A 24,860-nucleotide genomic window follows, 5' to 3' on the forward strand; every position below is an offset into this window, starting at 1 on the left:
ATGAAAAATATCGCGGTGAAATATTCGTCAAATCCCGATCAGTTATTAACGAACTGCTTTACTGTTCCATCTGTTGCTGCTCACGCTGCCAGAGAAAGAAATTCGTGGAAACCTACAAGGAATGAATTTCTCACTGATATTCAACTTAGTTGTATCGAATACGGCCATGGCGGATTGTGGAATACCAAATATTATTTCGAAGACATGATATCCGTTGATATGAGCGCGTGCTATCCTGGAAGTTTCCTCGGATACGGCGATTGTGCGGATTATTTTGCTAAATTTGGCCATCCCACCAACGAAATGACAAGGGTAGCAATTAACGGACCGTTACCTGATTTTGTCATGACCGGATTCGCTTGTGTCACTTCATTTGAGTTTGCTGAAAATTTACATAAAATTTATTATATTTGGTTCGGTCGGCATTTCTCTCAACGCAGATGGGTCCCTATAGTGTTGTTGAGGTATATGCTGGATTCGTCGATGTTAATATCATTGACGGTGAGCGAGGCGATTATATCATACAGGAAACAAACTAAGGTGTGGCTACCGACGGATTGTGAAAACGCGAAAGATATCGGAAGAAAAATAATTGGCAAATTTACTCAAGGAGGATCCGTTGATCATAAACACCGACACGCTAGGTTATTTATCAACGACGCCGAAATGGACTTTATTATTGCCGATACGGTATCGCGAGGAATATTCTGCAACAGAGAAAATATTATCATTGACGGAGTAAAGTTGGGTACCGTAATTAGCTATCTCGATGGAGAATCAGCGCAGTATACGCATTTGAGATCATCGATGCTCGCTTATGTGAGTATAAATTTACTGTCGATGATAAATAAATTTTCTGATATCGCGGTAAGGGTCGCAACGGACTCGTTTTATATCGATAAGAAATATCAGTATAGGCTGAAGAATTTAATCGCCGATGGCTCTTGGGGCACTTGGAGGATAAAAAACGAGGATATTCTAGATTATTGTGAGGACGCCGATGTCGAAGATTGCGATAAATTTCATCGAGATAAATACGAGGAAATATCGACGGCTGCATCTGTATTTGACCCAATTTCACGTAACAAATTCGTTTACCTAAATGGTCCTGGTGGTAGCGGTAAAACAACGAGAGCGATAAATTTATTTGCGAAATCTGATATGATAGTGTTGACTCCAACTCACAGATTAGCGCGAGAAATAAGGCAACGCAACGTTGATTCTTGCACTTATCACAGTTATTTCAAATACAGCGGTGGATTATGGGATTCGGCTCGCATGGGAAATAAATATATCAACAAAATTATAATATTTGATGAAATTTGCACAGTAAATTTAGTTGTATTAAAATCGTTCCTGATCTGGCTGGAGGGAAAAAATACCGCCGTGATAATGTGCGGAGATCATGGCCAGCCTGATCCGATTGATGGTGAATCTCCTCACGAATGGCTCAGGAATTTCGTTGACTATTATGAGGAAATCGACGCCGATTATAGATCCGATGATATTTTACTGACCGAATTCAAAAAAACAATTCGATTACAACCGAATAAAATTCAATGCGATGTGATGAGAAAAATAATCGACGAGACTCCGATGGATATTTTTCTAAATTTGTGGCGTCCCGATCATTTGATTGTTGCTAGCAGAAAAATTGTTCGCGATACTATTCAGGAAATGTTATTCAAACTGCATTGCGATAAATTTACAACATTGCAGGTGCCGTTGTGTTACAGGCCCGCTGATACCAGAAAACAAAATATCAGTGTTACTTTACCCTGCGGAGAGGAAAAGATCTTGGTACTGAACGATATTATTCTTGTTGATATTAATCTTGTTAATGACGCGATAAACGCAGAAAGATCGCCATGGAAACTTGGATATGCAACAACGATACATTCATCGCAGGGATTAACCGTGGATGGCCAAGTTTGGATTGTCGATGATAGAATTTCCTGGTCAAATTTAGTTTATTTAGCCGTGTCGAGAGTAAGAAAATTATCTCAGTTAGGTAGAATTCGGTTTCACATTAATGACGCCGGCGGTAGTTGAGTATCTTTCGGTATTATTTGTAATTCCTCCTTGGTAAATCCGCGTTGTGGCGCTAGCGAATCTAGGAAATAAATTGCTGGTCTTCCCGATGATCTTGTTACGGCTGATATTTTGTGTGTTGTAACGCTCCAATTTGGATCAGTTGCTCTTTTTCTTCCTCCTTCGGCCTCGCCTTCTTTATATAAGTACCTGACCGTGACGCTACCTAATACAGGCGGAATTACGGAATCTCGCTTTAGGGGTATATTTGGTTTTGTAATTGCAATTGCAGGTTTCATTGCTATTGTTCTCGTTGTCTCGTTATTTAGTGCGTTAATCACATGAGGCAACCTCGATACCCAATCATGAGATCGATTATCTTGAATAAATTCACGCGCGTATTGATATCCGAATAATCGTTCTGCGAGCGTTTTGTTGAATCTCTCAACGATAGCTTGATTGTGATGAACACCTACAATACCGCGACGGATTTTAACATTATTCTTTTTCATCAATGAAGTAACCGCGCCGAGAAATTCTCGACCTGGATCAACCTGTAGAAGCTTCGGCCATGTTAATGGAGATCGTGAATAAATTTCGCTAAACGCCTTTGAAATTTCCGTTGCTGTTTTATTCGATAACGGTTCCGCTTCCTTGTATCTGCTAGCAATATCAACGACTGTCAAGACATATTTATATGTGACTCCGTCGACGGTATCGTAAGGAAGAAACATTAAATCAGCCTGATGGACTTCATTAGGGACACTGACGGTGAAACTTGCATATGGTATTTTCTTAGGCGGAGGAAGATAAATTTGCCAGACTGCCTGTTTCGATAGCCACGATTCAGCAACGGATTGTTTTACTTTTGCTGCCTTGGCGAGTTTGGCAATTGCTGATTTTCCTCGCCAGAATCCTCGCGGAGAATAATATATCTGCTCCATTATTATTTACCAGCACCGAATACTAATTTACCTTTCATTGCGCCTTTTATCAACCAAGTTGCCAATTTTTCTTTGAAACTTTTATCAGGAATCGCGTCTATTGCATGAATTAACCTAATATCAGCGAGATGTCTTTGTTGTAAATCCCCGCTACGATACGCAAGATCGTGATAGTAACACGCGTTATCGATGGCGTTTACTGGATCTTCGCCGGGATTTGGTTGATTATTATCGTTGAGTCTTATATCGAGCCTCGTACCAGGTCCGCAGTAATTGTATCCTGGTAGATGCTTCTCTCCGGGATATTTCGCCCAGGGCAACCCGGGTAGATTTTTCATGGAGGCGGTAATGTCTCCTCCGGTTCTTCTATTTTTTTTTTTACAAATCTGAATTTGCGCGTCTTACAAACTTCGCATTCTCCTGCAATTGCGTTCCTGTTATTGCGTGTGACGATTTCGGTTGGATTTATCGTAGCTGTGCGCGTGCGACATTTAACACAATATAGATCCATATATTCTAGTAACATGAATGTAATTGATTTTTCAGCCACGAAGCGACGCGAGCAGGTGAAACACAACGCGGTGTTACCAAATTCGATTAGGATGATAATTATTGGTCCGTCTGGTTCTGGAAAGACGCAGTTGTTGCTAAATTTGATAATGCGATGGCTAAAATGGGACAAATTGTATTTGGTTGCACCGTCCGTTGATGATCAGCGTTGTTATCAGGTACTAAAGGAATTCAGCGACAATACCGACGAAGGCACGATCGAATTCATCACAGACATCAATGAAACTCCATCCGTGGAAAATTTAGATGGCGATGTTAATAATCTTGTCGTATTCGATGATGTTATGCTGGATAAGCAAACTAATCCGGCTAGGATATTCTCGCGTGGCCGACACAAGAACACCGATGTGATTTACGTGACGCAGCGATATACGCAAATTCCAAAGGTAATTAGGGACAATTGTAATATTTTGTCGGTTTTCAATGGCGTTGATACTCACACGTTGAGAAATATTCATCAGACTTGGTGCAACGGCGATATGGACATAAACAAATTCAAAATTTTCTTCAGCCGCGCCCAGGCAACACCGCATGGTTTTATCACGATTAACCTTCATGATCCGCGTAGTAGATATCGAATCGGTCTTGATCAATTTTATTCATGAGACTTGCAGCCAAACTTTGCAAACTTCGTCGACACCAGAATAAATTCCCCCCCCCCTTTTTTTCCTTGTCCAGAATCATTGATTTTGCACACAAAAAATTGCAATCGGGGTTGAATTTACGCAAATTAATTTTCGTGGGAAGGCTTATTTTTGAAATCTGAGGCTTCTACGGAGAAAGTTCTCGTAGGAAGCTTTATTTGGTCTGGAACGTCTGGTCTGTACAACTCCCCTGCTGCTCAGTATTGTTAATGAAACACCAAATAATCCTAAATGTCCTATCACAAGTCCAAAAGTATAGAATTTTCCAAACAGATTCCAACAGTTTTGAATGTTCTAAAGTACCACAGTGATACAATCCAAAATGTATTTTAATGAGTTCTCAATATTCCAATAGTAGTGTCTTAGTCCAAGAAGTCAGTGAGCACTTTGTAATTCCACTGAATCATTTAAATAAATAATTCTTCTTAAACTATATCTGAATACAGCTGTAAATTATTCCATAGACTGATCTTAAAACAGAAATGAATAATGGTTTACCATACTTTAATTTATACATATTTCACTTGACCTATGTTTCAGTAGAATGTTCTGGGAAACTAATCATTTCCATGGAAAAGTCCACTAACTGTTGAACTCATATTCTAGTAAGCATCTTGTTTACCACTTATAATCATGCCAAAAGTCAGGTATGCAAAAATTTGGTCCACAACCCTCAATCACAATCATGACAGAAGTCAAGTATGCAAAAACTCTATCCACAACTCTCAATCACAGACAAAGTAAAGGACACAATATAAGTTAAATATACATAATAGTCAGTACAAACATTTTGCAGAATAGGTCGTCTCATGTGTGTCCCTGCAGTAGTGTATACCTCCCCTTCTAGTATCTGACCTGCAAAAACTTTCACACAAAGTATAATATAAACATTTAATGATGACACTGCTGTGACCTCGTGAAGTATAGAATGCAAATATTTAATATTGACACTGCTGAGACCTCTTGAAATGTATAATACAAACATTGAATGGTGACACTGCTGTGACCACTTGAAATATAGAATACAAACATTTAATATTGACACTGGTGTGACCACTTGAAATGTAGAAAACAAACATTTAATATTGACACTGCTGAGACCTCTTGAAATGTAGAATACAAACATTGAATGGTGACACTGCTGTGATCACTTGAAATATAGAATACAAAAATTTAATATTGACACTGGTGTGACCACTTGAAATGTAGAAAACAAACATTTAATATTGACACTGCTGAGACCTCTTGAAATGTAGAATGCAAACATTGAATGGTGACACTGCTGTGACCACTTGAAATGTAGAATACAAACATTTAATATTGACACTGCTGTGACTGCCCAAAAAGTGATACCTATATAACATCAAGAAAAGCGTAAATAGAATTTCAAAATTTCAAAGTGCTGGGGGCTTTACACTGAGACATTATTTGAATATTGCTGAGTTTCTCAGCAACAGATGTTTGAGTTTCAAGGTTCTCCTATGTTAACATAATATTACTGTTCCATCACATAATGGGATCCTTCAGCTTCCCCTTAAAAAGGGACCCTGTTATCTTATGGCCCCTTATGGTGTGGGACCATGTTATACTCAGATGCATTATGGTGATGGAAAGTGTTATACTGAGGCATATTATGGTGATGGAAAGTGTTATACTGAGGCACGTTTTGGGGAAAGAAAGTTATACTGAGAAACTTTATTGCAAAGGACCATGTTATCTTATGGCCCCTTATGGTGTGGGACCATGTTATACTCAGATGCCTTATGAAGTTATGGTGATGGAAAGTGTTACACTGAGGTGTATTATGGTGAAAGACAGTTATACTGAGAAACTTTATTGCAAAGGACCATGTTATATTATGGTAAATTATGGTGAGGTATTATGTTATATTAAAGTAAATTATGGTATGGTATTGTCATACAGAGGCACCTATTAATGAGGGATTGTATTATACTTAGGCACTATGGTGTGTGAATTTGCTATACTGAAGAACCTTATGGCAAGGGACAGTGTTCTGCTGAGGCACCTTATGGTGAGGGAAATTACTATAGTGAGGGAGGATGTTATACTAAGGCATGTTATGGTGAGGGATATTGTTATGCAGAGGCACTTTTTGGCAAGGGACAGTGTTATCCTGAGGCACTTTATGGTTAGGGTCAATGTTATACTAAGGCGAGTTATTTTGAGGGACTGTTTTACTAAGGCATGTTATGGTAAGGGACAGTGTTATACTGTCTTGTTAATGCAAGTGACTTATACTAAGGCATGTCATTTTGAGGGACTGTTATACTAAGGCATGTTATGGTGAAGAACATTGTTATACTAAGGCACATTATGGTGAGAGACAATGATATACTTACGCAGTTTATGGTGAGGGACGGTGTTATATTAATGCATGTTACGGTGAGGGACAGTGTTATACTGAGGCAGTTTATGGTGAGGGACAGTGTTATACTAATGCATGTTATAGTGAGGGACAGTGTTATACTAATGCATGTTGCAGTGAGGGACTGTTATACTGAGGCAGTTTATGGTGAGGGACAGTTTTATACTAATGCATGTTACGGTGAGGGACAGTGTTATACTGAGGCAGTTTATGGTGAGGGACAGTGTTATATTAATGCATGTTTATGGTGAGGGACAGTGTTATATTAATGCATGTTATGGTGAGGAACAGTGTTATATTAATGCATGTTACGGTGAGGGACAATGTTATACTAATGCATGTTACGGTGAGGGACTGTTATACTGAGACAGTTTATGGTGAGGGACAGTGTTATATTAATGCATGTTTATGATGAGGGACTGTTATACTGAGGCAGTTTACGGTGAGGGACAGTGTTTTATTAATGCGTATTTATGGTGAGGGACAGTGTTATACTAATGCATGTTATGGTGAGGGACAGTGTTATATTAATGCATGTTTATGGTGAGGGACAGTGTTATATTAATGCATATTTATGGTGAGGGACAGTGTTATACTGAGGCAGTTTATGGTGAGGGACGGTGTTATATTAATGCATGTTTATGGTGAGGGACAGTGTTATACTAATGCATGTTATGGTGATGGACAGTGTTATATTAATGCATGTTATGGTGAGGGACAGTGTTATACTGAGGCAGTTTATGGTGAGGGACAGTGTTATACTAATGCATGTTACGGTGAGGTACAGTGTTATACTAATGCATGTTACAGTGACAATGTTATGCTAGGGCACTTTATAAATACAGAGAGTGATACCTAGGCATGTTTTGATGAGGGACACTGTTATACTTATGCATGTTATGGTGAGGGACTGTGTTGTACAGGATTCCCACACTACGGGAAATCAAGAAAAAAGTCAGGAGAAATGATAATTTTTTTCCCAACCATGAAAAGTCCTTGAATTTTGCAGATATCGATGAAAGTTGGTAGAAACACGGGAATTTTTCACCAGCAGTTGACAACAAAAAAACAATTACATAAATGAATCATAACTGAATTGATCATGAATTAAATTTATCGAGCTCTGACCAGAATATTTGGAGGTTGCAGTATTAGGTGCTTGCCAAAAACATATTTGTTGAGCCAATCCAAATGTTTAGTTAATTAGATTTCTTATGTAGAAGTCGGAAAACCAGTCTATCATCACTAGAAGCCAACATGGCGGAGGAAAAGCATAGCCGCTTACTTGATGTCCTAGCAAACTTAAAAGCTCTTACATTGAGTCATACCTGCATGAAATCTATATGAAAATGATTTATTTTCTCCAAAATTGCTAGTTTTACATCATTATGTCTTATATCTGCTGACAGACAAGATGAAACTACAGTGTTGATGAAATATTACCTGGTACTTGCGATTTGGATTGCCTGCAGCACAAGTACACAATTCTAGTAACCCACATGTTCATGACATCATAGATCCAGTAGTCACGTGATATGAATAATAACCCATTTCAAATGTTGTAGGAAACAATAAAAATATTCAATTAAAGTCACATATTTTTTGTAATAAAAAGAACAAAAGACAAAACAAAAAAAATTCTCTATATATTTATTCCAAGAACAATGACACATTTTTTATTGTATCACAAGACTAACAATTTGACATGTACTTTCTCCTTGATGAATCTGACTGTCTAGATTGGGGTGACAGCAACAGGTTTCTGGTTGTTCTTGAAATGAAAACTTTAAGAATTATATGTTCCTTATAGTTTTTATAAAAAGTATCTGACTTTCGTATAATAAATTAGAATTCTTGTACAACAGTAGGAGTTTACTGTTAATTTCACTTGACTATTGGACTTCGATGTTGTAGTCTGATATTTGTGTAGTCATGTGACTAATAATGCAAATGGCGAGTACCGGGTCAGGTTTCATCTATACTGTAATATCATCTAGTCTGTCAGTGGATTAAAGACATAATGTTTATAACACTTGCCATTTCTAAGAAAGTAAATAATTTTCATATAGATTTCATGCAGGTATGACTCAATCTAACATAACTTGAGTTTGTTAGGTGCACTCGTAAGCGACTGCCTAATGCCGCTGCTGCACTGTGGCAGCAAATTCCAATTTTTCGATTGGCAATTGCTCTGACCCCACTTCCCAAACTAAATGTCCAAATGGGAAATATGTGATGGGAATATTTGGAGGAAATCCTGATTAGAAAACAGACTGCCATTCGCTTTAAGTAAAATTTGTAGTCCAAACTGTACAATCTCAGAGCTGAACTCTAGTGCTAAACTATTACACTGCGACATGTAGCTTGAATCATTGGTTTCGAATCTTATTTAGGTCCCAGAAAAAAAATTGGAAATTGTCATCCCCGATATTAAATAACTCAAAACAATACTAGTTCCTGTGAATATGAATACAGGTTTTGGGACTGGTTTAGGGGACTGGTTTATCATATTACAAGCAGACATGTTGATTTTACAGAAAAGTCCATCCTTGTTTACAGTTAATTCTATCATTGTTTATACAGTAGTATATAATTTTGAAGGTATTTTTGTCAAAGTTTAAATTAACCCTTTTGTAAATGATTTTTTATATCATGGACTTGAACCAAATTGTCTTAAAGATTTTAGGTTCTTTGAACAATCGTGTTTTGAGTTTTATTGGCACAGATTAATTCAGGGTTTAAACTTTTTTCTTTACAAGATAAAATTCTAATACTTTCCATTTTGTTGTTTTTATCATACTTTGATAGGAAATGTTTATTTTGTATAACATGCATATAGATTGTTATCTCGATTTACAACTGATTATTCTGATTTGTTTAGAATGTAATGAAAGGAAGCAAAAACTAATTTATGTTCATTTTGCTTTTTCTTTGTACCAACATAATGCAGGTCAGCAAAGTAAAGTTTGAATTTTTATTCTGTAGAGTGAAATGACTTTACATGCCAATTTACAAGAATATACAGGTGTCACACTTGTTTCAAATGATACATTTTGTATTTTAGTGCATAATCATCTTTTCTGACTTTGATGCTTTGGCATTCTTGAAATAGAAACATCTTTGATTTTAAAGAATGCATGTTTTATAAGCTAAAATGTTTTTTAATTCCATTCAGTAATTGTCATATGTGAACCTTGAAAAAATTAATTTCATCCTGGAAAAACCCTGGAAATTTATCTTTGAAAAAGTGTGGGACCCATGGTTATACAAAGTCATGTTTTGATGAGGGGCAATGTGATACTACCAGTAAGGCTTGTTATGGTGAGGGATGGAGTTATAATAAGGCATGTTATGGCAGGGGATGGGGTTATACTGAGGCACTAATAGAAAGGGACATTGTTATATTAAGGCTTGTTACGGCAAGGGAGAGTGTTATACTTGGGGATGTTATTGTGAGGGACTGTTTTACTAAGGCACTTTATAGTGGGCAACACTGTTATACTAAGGCAAAATATGGCAAGGGACTGTGTTATGCTAAGGCATGTTATGGTGAGGGACATGTTATGGCAAGGGACTTGTTATACTAAGGCATGTTATGGCAAGGGACATGTTATACTAAGGCATGTTATGGCAAGGGACATGTTATACTAAGGCATGTTATGGTGAGGGACATGTTATACTAAGGCATGCTATGGCAAGGGACTGTTGTACAAAGGCATGTTATGACAAGGAACTGTTATGCTAGGGCATGCTATGGTGAGGGACTGTTATACTAAGACATGTTTGATGAGGGACAGCATTATACTAAGGCATGTTATTGCAAAGGACTCTTATACTAAGGCATGTTATGATGAGAGACTGTTATAATAAGGCATGTTATAGTGAGGGACAGTGTTACACTAAGACATGTTAAGGTGAGGGACTGTTATACTAAGGCATGTTATGATGAGAGACTGTTATAATAAGGCATGTTATAGTGAGGGACAGTGTTACACTAAGACATGTTAAGGTGAGGGACTGTTATACTAAGGCATGTTACAGTGGGGGACTTATATTAAGGCATGTTATAATGAGGGACTGTTATACTAAGGCATGTTTGGTGAGGGACAATGTTATACAAAGCATATTATGGCAAAGGGCAGTTATACAGAGACATTTTATGGTGAGAGATGGTGTTATACTAAGGCATGTTATGGCATGGGGAAGTGTTATTCTAAGGCATTTTAAGTCAAGGGACTGTTGTACTAAGGCATCTTATGGCAAGGGACAGTTACACAGAGACATTTTATGGTGAGAGACAGTGTTATACTAAGGCATTTTATGGCAAGGGACTGTTATACTAAGGCATGTTATGGCAAAGGACTATTATACTAAGGCATGTTATGGCAAAGGACTGTTATACTAAGGCATTTTAAGTCAAGGGACTGTTATACTAAGACATCTTATGGCAAGGGACAGTTATACAGAGGCATTTTATGGTGAGAGACAGTGTTATACTAAGGCATGTTATGGCATGGGGAAGTGTTATTCTAAGGCATTTTAAGTCAAGGAACTGTTGTACTAAGGCATCTTATGGCAAGGGACAGTTACACAGAGACATTTTATGGTGAGAGACAGTGTTATACCAAGGCATTTTATGGCAAGGGACTGTTATACTAAGGCATGTTATGGCAAAGGACTGTTATACTAAGGCATGTTATGCCAAAGGACTGTTATACTAAGGCATCTTATGGCAATGGACAGTTATACAGAGGCATTTTATGTTGAGAGACAGTGTTATACTAAGGCATGTTATGGCAGGGGAAGTATTATTCTAAGGCATATTAAGTCAAGAGACTGTTATATTAAGGCCTGTTATGGCAAGGGACTGTTATACTAAGGCATGTTATGGTAGGGGACAGTGTTATAATAAGGCATGTTATAGTGAGGGACAGTGTTTTACTAAGGCATGTTATGGTGAGGTATTGTTTTACTAAGGCATGTTATATTAAGGCATGTTACTGTGAGGGACATTTGCTGGGGTTTATTATGATCAGGGACTGTTGTTGTGAGGTTCCTATGTTATCCTGTGACATCTGTGATGAAGAGCTATAGTATATAGTGTCATCGTAAAGTGTTAGGATGGTGAGGAACAATATCATATTTTGTGCATCTTATGGCGAGGGAGTGTTATCCTAAGACCTTACAGTGAGGGCATAGTTGTACTTACAGTGAGAGTGTTGTTTTCTGAGGCACCATATGATGAGGGACATTGTTAGTCTAAAGCACCTTATGGTGAGAGACTACTGTATGAAATTTTCAAGTCAGCCAATTATCTAAACAGAATTTATGTCTCCCCATGAGTCTGGGGATAATCAGTAATTTACAGTAAGACATAATGTTTAGCAGTACATGTATTTTTGTTATTAATTTGTAATTAAGTATGATGTTGGTAAAATCTTAGGATAGTTAATTTCTCAATATTTTTACATAATTACAGGTTCAAGCAATTGAAAATATATATTCAAAAATGTATATGTTATGTATTTTCTTACTATACACTTAGTTGAATATACATCTACAAGAAAAGGTCTTTAAATAGAACAGCAAGGGTCGAATGAAACCTGTCACTAATTGTGTGTAAAACGGCAGCGGAATGAGTAATTAAAAATTAATCAAATTTCTAAAGTTGAAGATCGAATATCAAAAAGATTTATGTTTTTGAATGAATGTTTTTCATTGCAATTTCCAACTATCAAGTATACATTTCATTTACTTTGTCATATTATTTCACGGAAGTATTCTTGCAGTTGTTAAAATTGTATTAAAAGTTTTCTTGTTTATTATTTAATAGAAGTTGCAACCTCATCTTTTTCAATCAAATCTTTCCTAGAGTCCATAGCACTATAATACACCCAGGTAAAAGGTGATGTCATATCAATGATGTCATAACTTAATGATTATATAATTCAGAGTCGAGCATTAATTTTACAAAAGCTAACAACCACAATGCCTGTCAAAGTACAACTTAGACAAAATGCCTGCCAAAGGTCCACCTCAACAAGATGTCTTCAAAGACTTTTTAAACTTTGAATCTTTTTCTGTTTCTAGTATACAGACGGAAAAACCTCCAGGCCGTAAAAGAAGAAACACTCCTGCCTCCGAAGAAAGCGGCAAAGTAAAAAGAACAAGGCAAAGATGATGGACTGATTGTTTTACAAAAAATGGATTTTATGTTCTTAATTGCTTTCCAAAGAAAACTGCTGATGAATTTGCAAATCTATGCACACATACCATGTTGCATTTTGAATGGTCAGGATAGTGTTGTCTTGACCAAAAATTATGTGACTTTGGGATCGTTTCATACACCCACCTGGATAATATAGCCAAGACATACCATTTTGTGTAATGTTTCAGACAGATTATTTTTACAATGTAGTCTATACTGTAAAGTTATTGATTTAAGCTCAGTTTCTGTGAATCGTGTGTGTGTGTGTGTGTGTGTATATATATATATATATACTCTAATGTCATGAGTGACATGATCTTGGGAAGTACTTTTCATTGCAAGCCACATTTAGTGCCAATGGTGCCTTTCATATTTATTTTTTTATTTACGTCCGAATCTGTGACACTGTTGCATGCAAAATCGTAAAACAGATTTTGTGGTACATTGCACTGTTTGAAAAGGTAGGTTCCAGTAACCCAGTTTTCTTGCTCTAATGACGATGCAAGGTTTTTAGATATTGGAGTAACAGAGTAGGCAGAGTAAAACAGACTTTGAATAAAAGTTTCAGCAATATAATTGTGATAAGTTTGAGAAATGTGCTGCTGCCTATTGTAGGTTACAGGCTTACCATGTAAATTGCCATTTCAGTCCCAGCTTATGTATGCTTTGCATGACCATTTTTAGGGTACAGTAGTTTATGGTACATCAACCCATTAAAGACTATATCATCTGGAGGCAGTTGGAGTAATGTGTTTTGCCTGAAGACACACTTTAGTGGCCTACCACGCCATATCAGTCTGAATATTTGAATATTTACACCTAATACACATGTATAGTAAGATTGTCCTTTACATTAATGGCTTAGTGATCAGGGGTGTGGGGTTAATTTTAGAACAATTCTCAAAATCTTCCTGCAAAATCTTAATAAAAGGTATAGTTGTGTGTGCTAAATTTGATGCATGTTTTGGATTGCCTGTGATTCCAAATGATATATTGATGCATGTTTTGAAGCGTCTATGATTCCAAAATGAAATGTAATATCTATAGATTATAAATGTTGATTTGATGTCAAATAGAAAATGTTCATTAATGTAGGGAGGAACTTTTCTCAAAGGTACCTCAACATATTTTTGTAGATCTCTTATTGCCACTCTGTGTTCAATACATTACCAGCATGCCTGTCAAGAAATGGAGGCTTTGTAGACCATTATTTCACAGCAGAACTTGATATCAGACTATGTATGTGATTGTTTATTATCAGATAAGCGTGGAATGCTAAATATAAACTTGTACACCATATGCAGGTTCTCAAGGCCTTTTTTTATATTAGATAGGCATGGAACATTAAATATCAGCTTGAGCAATATACACAGGCTTTTTAGGCCATTGTTTTAATTTAAACTTGTAAAAGATATGCAGGCTTTGTAGGCCATTTTAAATCAACCAATTAGCAAAGTAAGTACAAATTTAACCTTTTATTGTCTGTGCTTACAAAGATGACTTTGTTGAATATTCAGACACATTTTCCTTTTGATTCGTGGTTAATAGATTAAGTTCCCAGAACCGTCCTTCTGTAACCTGTTTTTTTCTACAGACTATCATAAAGTGATAGCCCCAATGTAACCATCTTATACTTAATCTTTTTTCATACTTGCCATCTGTATAAAATTCTTAACTGAAATCATATCACAAATTATTGAGGTAAAATCCTTAAAGGAAACAAATTATAAACGCTGTCCTGCCTTGTTTTGTTCATCACGTTATTAAAAGAATAAAAAATAGGACTATTTATGGAGATGACTCGTGAGTGAATGCTATGGAAATATTCAGCAAAGACATTGTGCATACCCAATCCTGTCATAATAAATAGTAAAACGCGTACATAAAATGAAACGCACACGGTGAGCAATTTATGGCAAGCACATTATAATAGCAGTCATCTGTTAGGAATCTTAACAGGTAGATAGGGAAAGGATGGGTTTCCATTGGCTTGATTAAATGGTTTTGATTAAATGGTTTTGTTTCAGTTAATTGAAGCCATGTACATATTTTATCTGGTAGATGTTGCAGCCTTAAAGAAAACCCCATGATACAGTAAATGTTTTTTTTTAAAGATATTAGTGCTGACATTCAGTTTCAGTGAACAAGGTAGGCATATAAAATTCACTGTTCTATTCTTGTTTTTGTTTAAAGAAATTTTAGCTTTTCAAAACTGAAATAGTATGATGCAACCACATGAGGATGCATTTGAATCATCAGTGTAAAATTATATTGTGTAGTTTGACCGACTCCAGGACCATTTTGGATCTAATTGTCTTTGCTTTATTGCATGCTGTTACAATTGTTGTCCTTTATTCATCAATCATGTGTATATCTTTATCTTGTATATTTTGAGTAAATATTTGTTGCTAAATTGCAGTGTTTATTGACTCCCCCATGTTGTGTGAAATAGTTCTTGCCTGGCCTGCATAATGTTGGCATGAAAACAGTACCATGAATGTAGTCGTACACTTCCTTACTTTCTTCCATCCATCCATCTGATCAAAATGTTTTCATCTCACACCATGGTCAGACAGTGACAGGTTCAGTGAACAGTTATTCTAGTTGACATGTGTAAATATTTTGATGTGACCTTGAAAACAACTTGAAGGTCATGAAACCAATGTTTCAACTAAAGTTAGACCAGTAGCAATAAAGGATCAAACAATCTGTAGGTGATACTGATGATGTAGGACATCACATCATGCCCAAATTTCTCCGCTGTATACATTCTTTGATTAAAGTGAGGAAATACACTCTGTTATCTCTTGAATTCAGCAATCCATGAAAGATGAAAATTTTATCTTTCCCATCCATATATCATGTAAACAAGGAGTAGAAACTGTTGGTCATCATCTCCCCATGCCAGTTTTTTAATCAGTTTTAGCCATGTAAGCAGTATGATCAGCCTCATCCCTTGCTGTCTCTTCGAATAATTTAAGATCTTCGTTAATTATGTCTGTCCTTCAAGCAGGCATTGTGTTTTAATGTTTCTGTTGTCCATATTTACAATTAGTTGATAATTTGTCATATTTTTATTCTCATGTCTGCTGAGTCTTTTTTTGTTTGTTTTTTTTTTTCCTTCAGACCGAGTAAGCTGCACATGGTATCAGTAACCATACATGTACTGATTGTATTGATATTATTTGTAATTTTTTTAAACATTTAAATTTTCAGACTATTATTTCCTGTTTTCTTGGTTACTTTCTTTTAAGAATACAGTGACTAAAATGTTCTAAATGCACAAAGTTCAAGTAACGGGAGAGCAATTCACGTCTCTCACCTCACTTATACAAAGGATACATCACCTTGTCTTGTGTGCAGGTTGAGGAAAAGTCTGAAGGCAACATCAGGAGTCAACACCCAAAATCATCATCGTTCATGAGTATCATGGTGGACATTTCAGTAGCGCCTCCCTCTCCTGAGATTCATTGCTGAGCTGTCACATCCAGGCAGCTGGAAGCAAATAACTTGCTGGTGCAGTGTCCATCCTTGCCATGTCATTTTAATACCTTCATGGAGTCTCAAATGACAAGGTTCATTACAGTCACGACTGCACAGTTGCTTTTGTGGGGGGAGGGTTGCCCACCACCCTTTCTTTGGGCCCTTCTCATAATGCTATGAATTTATTGGAGAATATTATTGAGCACTTTGTGATTCCAGTGAAACACTGGACATAACAATAACAACCAGATAAGAGGAAAGTGAGAGTGCAGGGTTTAAAAGTTTCTGGAATCGCGTTAGTTGCACAATTAGATGCGTGTTGGCCCTTGGTCTTCTCATAACGGCAGGTATTGAGTCAATCCCATGCTCCAGACCCAATGTTTGATTTTTAAGATTTAAGAGTACGAAAACTCGATTGTAAAAACTCTCTTTTACCGTATTCAGAGAGGAAACAATGCACTATGTGTAAGTAACTTCAAAAATGATAAAATATTGTTCATGAACGACCAAAAAGAAACCCATGTAATATGAAAACATGCTTTAAAATATAATTTATGTTTATATAACCATGACCGGAAATTATTGATGTACATCAAGAATGCATTTTATGAAATAAAGAACTCGAGTTAAACTCTTGTATACCCCGTGTACTCATGGGGTATACAAGAGTTTAACTTGAATTCTTTATTTTATAAAAAGTAGTGTGTGTGTGTGTCAGAGTAATTTGAATATTGTATGACTAGCTCGTAACTTTCTGGAGACCAGAATGTCACTTATTCAGAGTTACTATTCTGTTGTCTTAAAATAAGTAGCAAGAAAGAGCAAAACCAACAAGTTTTGTATGATTGAAAAATATAATTTTATTAGTTCCTTAAAATACAAAGTAAAAGAATTAAAAATAACTTAATGGATGGCGAATGAAATCCTCCATTCCTAAACATCAGTTCGAAATCAGTAAATAAATCAGCAACAATGACTAATCATAAATTAGGTCGGCTTGGTCAGTCAGGACTCGTGTTCTGGAGGTAGGTCACATGTTTACCTGAACAATAGTACATCTCAGCCTTGGAACTTTATGAATGAATCAATGCAATTGATACATGACTCATCTTACAGTGCAAACTTACTGTTGATAAAAAATGTAATATTTAATATATTATTAACTAAACAACCCTTATGAATTATAATTATGAATGATAATAAATGATAATATACATAATACAGGTATACATAACTCAAGACAATCTTCATTTCCAGGAAATCAATAAGAAACTAGGTGAAACAAAGTTACTTTCCCTTTTTTCATTTACTCTTCATGTAATATTTTTGATTGTCAGGAAATATGTGAATGAAAGTTAAGGGGTAAATGTAATATTTCGAAAAGAAAAAATAGTAATCCACACCAGTGGAATTTATTTTATGTTAGGCTGTGATTTACTGGATTTTGTGACAGCAATAATCTTGATATTTCACTGAAGTCAAAATATTTCATAATTTTTCACTGGCCGTCAATAGACACGGATAACATTATAACTATGAAATTCGAAGTTATTGTCCCTGTCAATATGACTGCTAACCTTTAAGGACAACTCAAGTTCAAATCTAACAAGGTACAGATTATTTTTTATCCTTTTAATTGAGAAAGAGAACTACGTAATTGTTTATATAATCTTTGTATTTCTGCAATAATCACAAACATTTCACATAATGCAGAAGCATCTGTATAGTCAACCTGAAGGATAAAAGCCGCAAAATTTATTCACTGCATACTTTATGCATATTCCACATGTAGTCATTGTATATGCAACTTCCACTGTTATCGACCATCATTATTGTTTGGTCTTTTTTACCCCTCAAAAACCAAGAATTAATTTTATAATGTGATCATGTATCCCTTTCTATTTTAACCCATTTTATTTTATGCCAAAAACAAAACAAATTCTGTGTTCCATTTTAGATCTTGGGTTAGATAAAGGGGGAGGGTGGCAAGCACATTTGCGCTAAGGTCATGGCATTCAGTTATTTTGGAATGGTGGTATCTACAAAATGAAATTAGCACATTTCTTTATTTTGCTTAAATTGATTTCTTCTCTTAATGAATTGTTAGATATCGTGGGTTTCTTCTAGTACAGAAATGTTGAATTGTTAGACAGTGTGCATTTCTTCTAATACTGAATTGTTAGATTGCTTGGATATTTTCAAACATAATTTGATTAGGTAGCAGTCTGCAAATTTCATAAGCGTGAGTAGGTTGGAACTCTTTCCCAGACTTATTGCAGTAGATTTACCATGGAAACCAAGGAACTTAAAGGGGACCAACATGCAAAATTAAAATTCGCACAAACTTCATATATAATTTGCTGTATGTATAAGGTTCATTTTCTGAGATTTTTTGTCGTTTATTCTTACTCGTTATGAAGAAATGTATGAAAAACCGATCATCTCTCCCGATCCGTCTTGAATAAGACAACGCGCTTCCCTCCCCCTGTAAAAATAGCGGGTGTGACGTCATTTGAGACACTGTGTACACGCTGGCATTGTTGACCATGAATTATGGAGAACTCGCTCTGGTTGTTAAAGCTTTATTTATTGTTGTATTTCTTCAACTAAATAACTTATCAAATATAGAAAATTTACAGCTTTTAAACTTTAACATTTGATCAACTCCGCTTCTGTACTTAACGAAAAAAGAAGTGGCATCCATCCCTTTTGCTCTGCTCTTCAAATCATTAAATGCATTTCCATTGGAAAACAATAGAGCGGGTGTAAGCATGATGTGACATCTGCAGTTTTATACATGAAAGGGCTCCAACATAATAACTAATGTCATCATGAGACGACTTTATTGCATGGACCTCTATAACCCGAAATCTACTGAATTCTTGCCGTGAATAATCCAAACGGTTATAGTATCATCTCTCTAACTGAACAATTTAATTTGATTGTTCATTGAGATTTGCTAGCAATTGACGAATGTTACTTGAACTCGATAAAAAGTATCATTGACGCCTACTCAGGAAATCCGGTCGCTATTCAGTTCAGTATCATGGCTAATGCACAGAATTCGGACGGTTTCTAAAAGCTATCATGTATTACGCCCATCTTTTAGTTTATTTCTTCTTTTTTGTCAGTGTTCGTAATTTTATTATTTCTCAATAAAACAAACTATTTAAAATTGAACGAGAAGTTTAAAAAATATTTCACTACTAAATTGCCGATACACAATAAACATGATTATCTTATTTTATTATATATAACAACACCATGATCACGCGTACTAACGGGATTTTGTTATTTTAAATGCATATTTGAACTGCTCAACATACTTGGGACATAATAAGAAGATCATCTTTAACAACAAATTTATATGTCACATTTAAATCCTGGACTAAACTGAATGGTCACATGGTCCGAATCAGCTTGGAAGTTTGGAGAATCAGCAAGATATATGGGCCGAATCAGTCAGCGATTTGTACCGAATCAGCTGGGTCCGAGTTTGAGAGTAATTACCACATTAATGAATAATGTTACTATAATAGATTTATCAATCAAGAAAGTTAACAGTAACATTTGTTTAAAAATTTTTTAAAAAATTGTATCGTGCTGTTCAGGTGTGTGTAGTTTCAAGAAATCTAACGAGTTTATATGAGCACACATACTTTCAATTATAAGTGATTTATTTTTCTATTATCGACATTACACAAAAAAGATGAATGCTGAATGGGAAGGAGGGGTTTATTATATAACGAGTGGAAAACAGTCTTGAACGTAAGTGTGGAAGACAAAATGCATATTCATCCGATGCAGTTACATACTAAATCCAACGTGCATAATAAATTGATGCTGGAAACATTGAATGAAACAGCGTAAACATTTCTTTAATGTTATTTCATTTGGTAGATAATTTCTTACTTTTTATAGATGGAGAAAAAAAAGAGTAAAATAATTAAGGACTGTTCCAGAACTGCTATTATTCACGCAATTTAGAGCTGCGCATTGAACCATCTTGTTTCTACTTGACACTTCGCTGCACAAACTGAATACAACTCTTATACGTTAATCGTCTCAAATGACGTCACATCCTGCTTGTATGGAAGGGAGCTAACAAATTCGGGGCAGGTTCTTTCCGTTTGATCTCGTAATACAGGACAATATTTTGTATGAAATGATTTTGCAAATACAATAGATGCAAAGAAACAAATAGTCGGGATAGATTATCTACACAAACTACTATATATCCTTCTATTTACAATAAAATTGTGCAGGTCCGGGTTTTCGTCCCCTTTAAATGATGATAGTGATACTTTGATCAAAAATAAAATGCTATGAATATCATGAACCTGTTGATGTTATCAGAGACAAGCGCAGCAAGGCTATCAGTTTAGCTCCAAGTTTTATCCTCATATGGGGCATAGGTTTTTGAAACCTCGTTATCACATATCGCCTTGAGGTCCTCAAAGGTAATATGCCAGCCTATATATTCTTTTGCCAGAAGCCATGACCTGATGCAGGTGGTCACGCTGATGTGTTCCTGCCATTCCCATGGTTCCAGCTATACTGGCTGCTGTTTCTGCTGGATTGGCTTCCAGCCCATTTAGTAGTCTCTCCTCAACATTGCCAGTTATAGCTTATGTAAAGGCTGCAATGATTTTTTGTATATGGTTCCCTAATCGCCTGACTCTAGGATATACATAGCAAGTCTTATGATGTGACAGACAACACGTCCACAAAATACAGTGTAAAGTCACCATATCAGGCACCACCACACTCCGCTCAAGTTCAGTCAGAAAGATGGAAGCAAAAGGTTATGACACTGATGTCTGTGTGTAGAAACTTGTAGGCCTCCTCTCGACGTGAGGCATCAGTATTGTGTGGGTTTTTTTTTTTTATCAGGGTGTCCCTAAATTGATCTTCATCTTTGCAGTAGAAAAGAGGTATTCAAGAGGTCTGCTCATAGAATGTAAAGGCAATGACGTGTGTGTGTGTGTTACGACCCGCATGCTAATGTGGGTGAATATAGAAGAGCTTAGTAAGGCCATTCCTCATTCCGAACACCACAAAGAAAGATACAAGCACGAAGTAGAAAAAACTAGGTTGTTTCCTGGAACTTTTAGCGACCACAAAAAGCAGGGTATTCAAATTATACGTCAGAAAAATACTTCTGTGTTTGTTTGGCTGTGGGCCCAGGGCCTATCGTTCACTTTTTGGAGTCGTACAGTCGAGCAGATAATCGTTATGTAATCGAAGTGGCCCTTAACTTCCAAGCTGAGTAATTCACATAGAAAGACGTTTTTTCCACAGTCTCGGTGGCCAATGGTCATGGAACAGTGTGGCTCAGTTTTCACAAAACCCTGCACAAGTGCTGTAGCCACAGGCAGACAAAAAAATTATGTATTGATCTGTGCATCCAACATGATGTATATTTATGCATTGAGTTGTCTTTTAAATTATTAACGGTGCACCTTCGGCCAGGTTTTCCAGTTGCATCTCTGATCAGTGGAGAATGTCGTCTTCCATCAACTTCATGTTGACGACTAGGGCAAACATGTTTTGATACACTTCGTCAATGTCTATCGACTGTAACCCTGTGTATTTGATAGATTCTCTAGCTATTCTTACCAAAATAATATCAGAATTGGGGCTTACTACCATGTTCTTGCCTGCCAAGTTGTTACTCCTTTTTGCTTGGCAACACATAGAGGTATACTCCAGCCTTTGTAATTTCGCTTATTTTATACATATATATTTATTTTAAATTGTATATTAAACAGTCACATGATAAGACCAAGCGGTATGATAGAAGGTTGGGTCGATCAAGACAGGGCTTTAAAGGTCCCCTAAAAGTTTTGACAGCCCCATTCCTATCTGTGGTTTGTGGATGACTGGTCAGGCATCCTTATTAGAGGATGGATAAACAGTCTAATCCTGCCATATTATATTTACTAATGACACCAAATATTCAAATCTAATTACCATTTAGCTTTTCAATAAAACTGTGCTTGCAGCCAACTCGTAAGAAACTATTATTATGGATGAATAATTATAAGGTAGATGACCTGCTCGAGTTTCAGTAGTTAAATGTTTCCAAATCTACACAATAACTCTCTTTTATATACACAATTTTATTGAAAAGACAAGTAATGTAGCGCGCACTTAACAATGGGTCATACACCTCGCCTTCACCTATACTGTTCTTCCACGACAAAGGGAAAGACACGTATTCCACTGAATCTTAGGGTCATACATGTAATACAGACAACTATCCCAGAAAAAAGCTCTTCATATGCCATTATCTGATTTTGCTTTGGCAAGATATTCTTTGATTTTGTTTGTTCCTAAAATATTTTTTTGACAGACAATATTTGTCCTAAAGTTTAAAATGAAGTGTAAATTTCGTAATCCATGAATATCAGACAACAAAGCAGCTTATCAGGTCTAACTGCTTTTAATTTGCAAATACATATTAGACATCCGATTCCAAAAATGTTGACGTTTATGAGAAAACTTTAACCTACGGTGAATTTCGAACTATTTGCACCTGGAAAAATCAAGCTAAAATGTTTTCCTAAAAACTTACCAAAACAAAATAGTATACCATCTTGTACAGAAATGATTTCCTACAACTTTGTCATGACTCATGCATTCATTTTGAGACGTTGTCATCCAAACGTGGTGCATAAAGGCAATGTCGTTTTAAACTATCCATCATGCATGTATTTTCCCCTAGTAATGGACCTTGTGTATAATGCATTACTCCGTGTTCGACATAAAAAAATATACTGAGTACTGTCAGTCTGATTCATTTGCTGATATTGCATTAAATAAATCTATGCAATATATATATATATATATATATATATATATATATATATATATATATATATATATATATAAAGTATCCTGACTTCGTTTCTTCGTTAACATAAACGAGTTGAGTGACAAAATATACAAGTGTGGGTGGATTATCCAATATTGCAGACTTTTATGAAGAAAAATAATAATAGAACGAATAAAATATAATTTAACCACAGGTAGATGTAAGTGTAACGAACGTGTAGTTAAATGAAATGAGATGAACATTTCTTCTAAAATGGACAATGCATAATCGGTATAGAGATACATACTATGTGTAGTGTTCTGTATGGAAGAGCACTTCTTTTGGCTAGATAGTTTTGGACAGAAAAAATGCTGCAGTTATATGGAATGTAGTGTATTATTTTTGGTCAGTTTACAACTGGAACTGAAATTAATGCATATTCTAGCCCCACAGTTGGCTTCGAAAAATTAGTTATTATAGAATCATATTTATCATAGAATGTTTTTTTATATTGTCATTTAAAGTTATTAAACTCCTTATCCAACTATATTTGCCATTTTTTGGTCTTTAATTTAAATCATAGTCAATCTACACAAGGCATCAGAAAATGATCTTCTGATCACCTTTGTTTTGACGTTCCTCGTAAATCCCAAACTTTTAGTTTCAACAATGCTCTGTGTAGTATGGAATAAATGAATCTATTTGACACACTGCCTTGTGTCAAACAATGTTCTAACATGGCGTATATTTTAGCTGCAAGTATATATAATGTTCTTAAATGAATAAAATACATTTTTAAAAATAATTTACCGCATAAACTTTGTCCGTTTCGAATGTTGATTAGTTCACAAATTTAAATCTGTATGTAGTAGATTAAATCAAAACGTATTTCGTGATCATGAAGAAAAAGTGTCTTGGTTTTACAAATGTCCGGGACGTTTATCTCAGTTCTCAACGGTTCGCGTTATTATAAACATTTCCGCTAAGCTCTTCTGAAGGCAAACGGCTGAAATCCGCTTTGTCATACAAATTTCCACTATGCACATCTCGGGATTTTCTGTGAAAATTGGCATTGTCATACACATTTCCAGTAGACCCGATCTGCTCAACTCGATTTGCTTTACCAAAGCTGATTTTGTCATACTCTTCATTTCCCTCCTCTGTTCCAGGCCTTTGTTGCACATTATACAAAACAGTACTATTTTGCTCCTCGTTGGTTGGAATGACAAGCACATCATCATCCCTGTTCCTACAAGAGTCATTTTTGTATATGACTGCACACGTTACGGACTCTTTCTCGTGACTTTGTATTGGAATCGATGTTTTTACAGCTGAATATTCTTTGCCAACTTCTGCAGATGCAGCATTCACAGTTTTTACTTTATTCGATTTATTTGAATTGACGTTGTCTTTTGAATTTGTGTCTTCTCTACCTTTAGATCTGCTGTAGAAAACAACATTTTGATTTTGGTACATGTCTAATAAACAGTTAAGATTTAATTGAGTTACGGATATTTTACAATTATTTTAATTTATTTGTGATTTCAAGCATTAGAAATATGTAAGTTAGCAGTTATGCAAAATACATTCATTTATTGAAAAATATTAATTTCACCTTAGACTGTGAATTCACTATTTTTGTAATTGAAACATTTTTCTAACTTAGCCTATTAAAACATTATTGCGTTTTCCGCTCTGCCTTATGGACTAAAAATAGTAACATAATTTGTCATATGTGCATAACCCTTGAGTAATTGAAGTTAGCGAATAAAACCTG

General features: G+C 35.8%; 1 protein-coding gene across 2 annotated transcripts in view; it reads left to right on the forward strand.

Annotated features, from left to right (window-relative positions):
- Nucleotides 1–15,196, forward strand: part of LOC149792216 (DNA topoisomerase 2-binding protein 1-like) — a 167,301-nt gene extending 152,105 nt beyond the window's left edge. For both annotated transcript variants that reach the window (XM_089970739.1, XM_089970741.1), the window contains exon 44: nucleotides 12,666–15,196. In XM_089970739.1, the coding sequence (XP_089826865.1) occupies nucleotides 12,666–12,756 (91 nt within the window). In that variant the 3' untranslated portion in view covers nucleotides 12,757–15,196. The remainder of the gene's footprint in view (nucleotides 1–12,665) is intronic.
- The last annotated feature ends 9,664 nt before the right edge of the window (nucleotides 15,197–24,860 follow it).

This window comes from Sinohyriopsis cumingii, chromosome 9 (genome assembly GCF_028554795.1).
Source record: "Sinohyriopsis cumingii isolate HCF-2022 chromosome 9, ASM2855479v2, whole genome shotgun sequence".
Taxonomy (NCBI): domain Eukaryota; kingdom Metazoa; phylum Mollusca; class Bivalvia; order Unionida; family Unionidae; genus Sinohyriopsis; species Sinohyriopsis cumingii.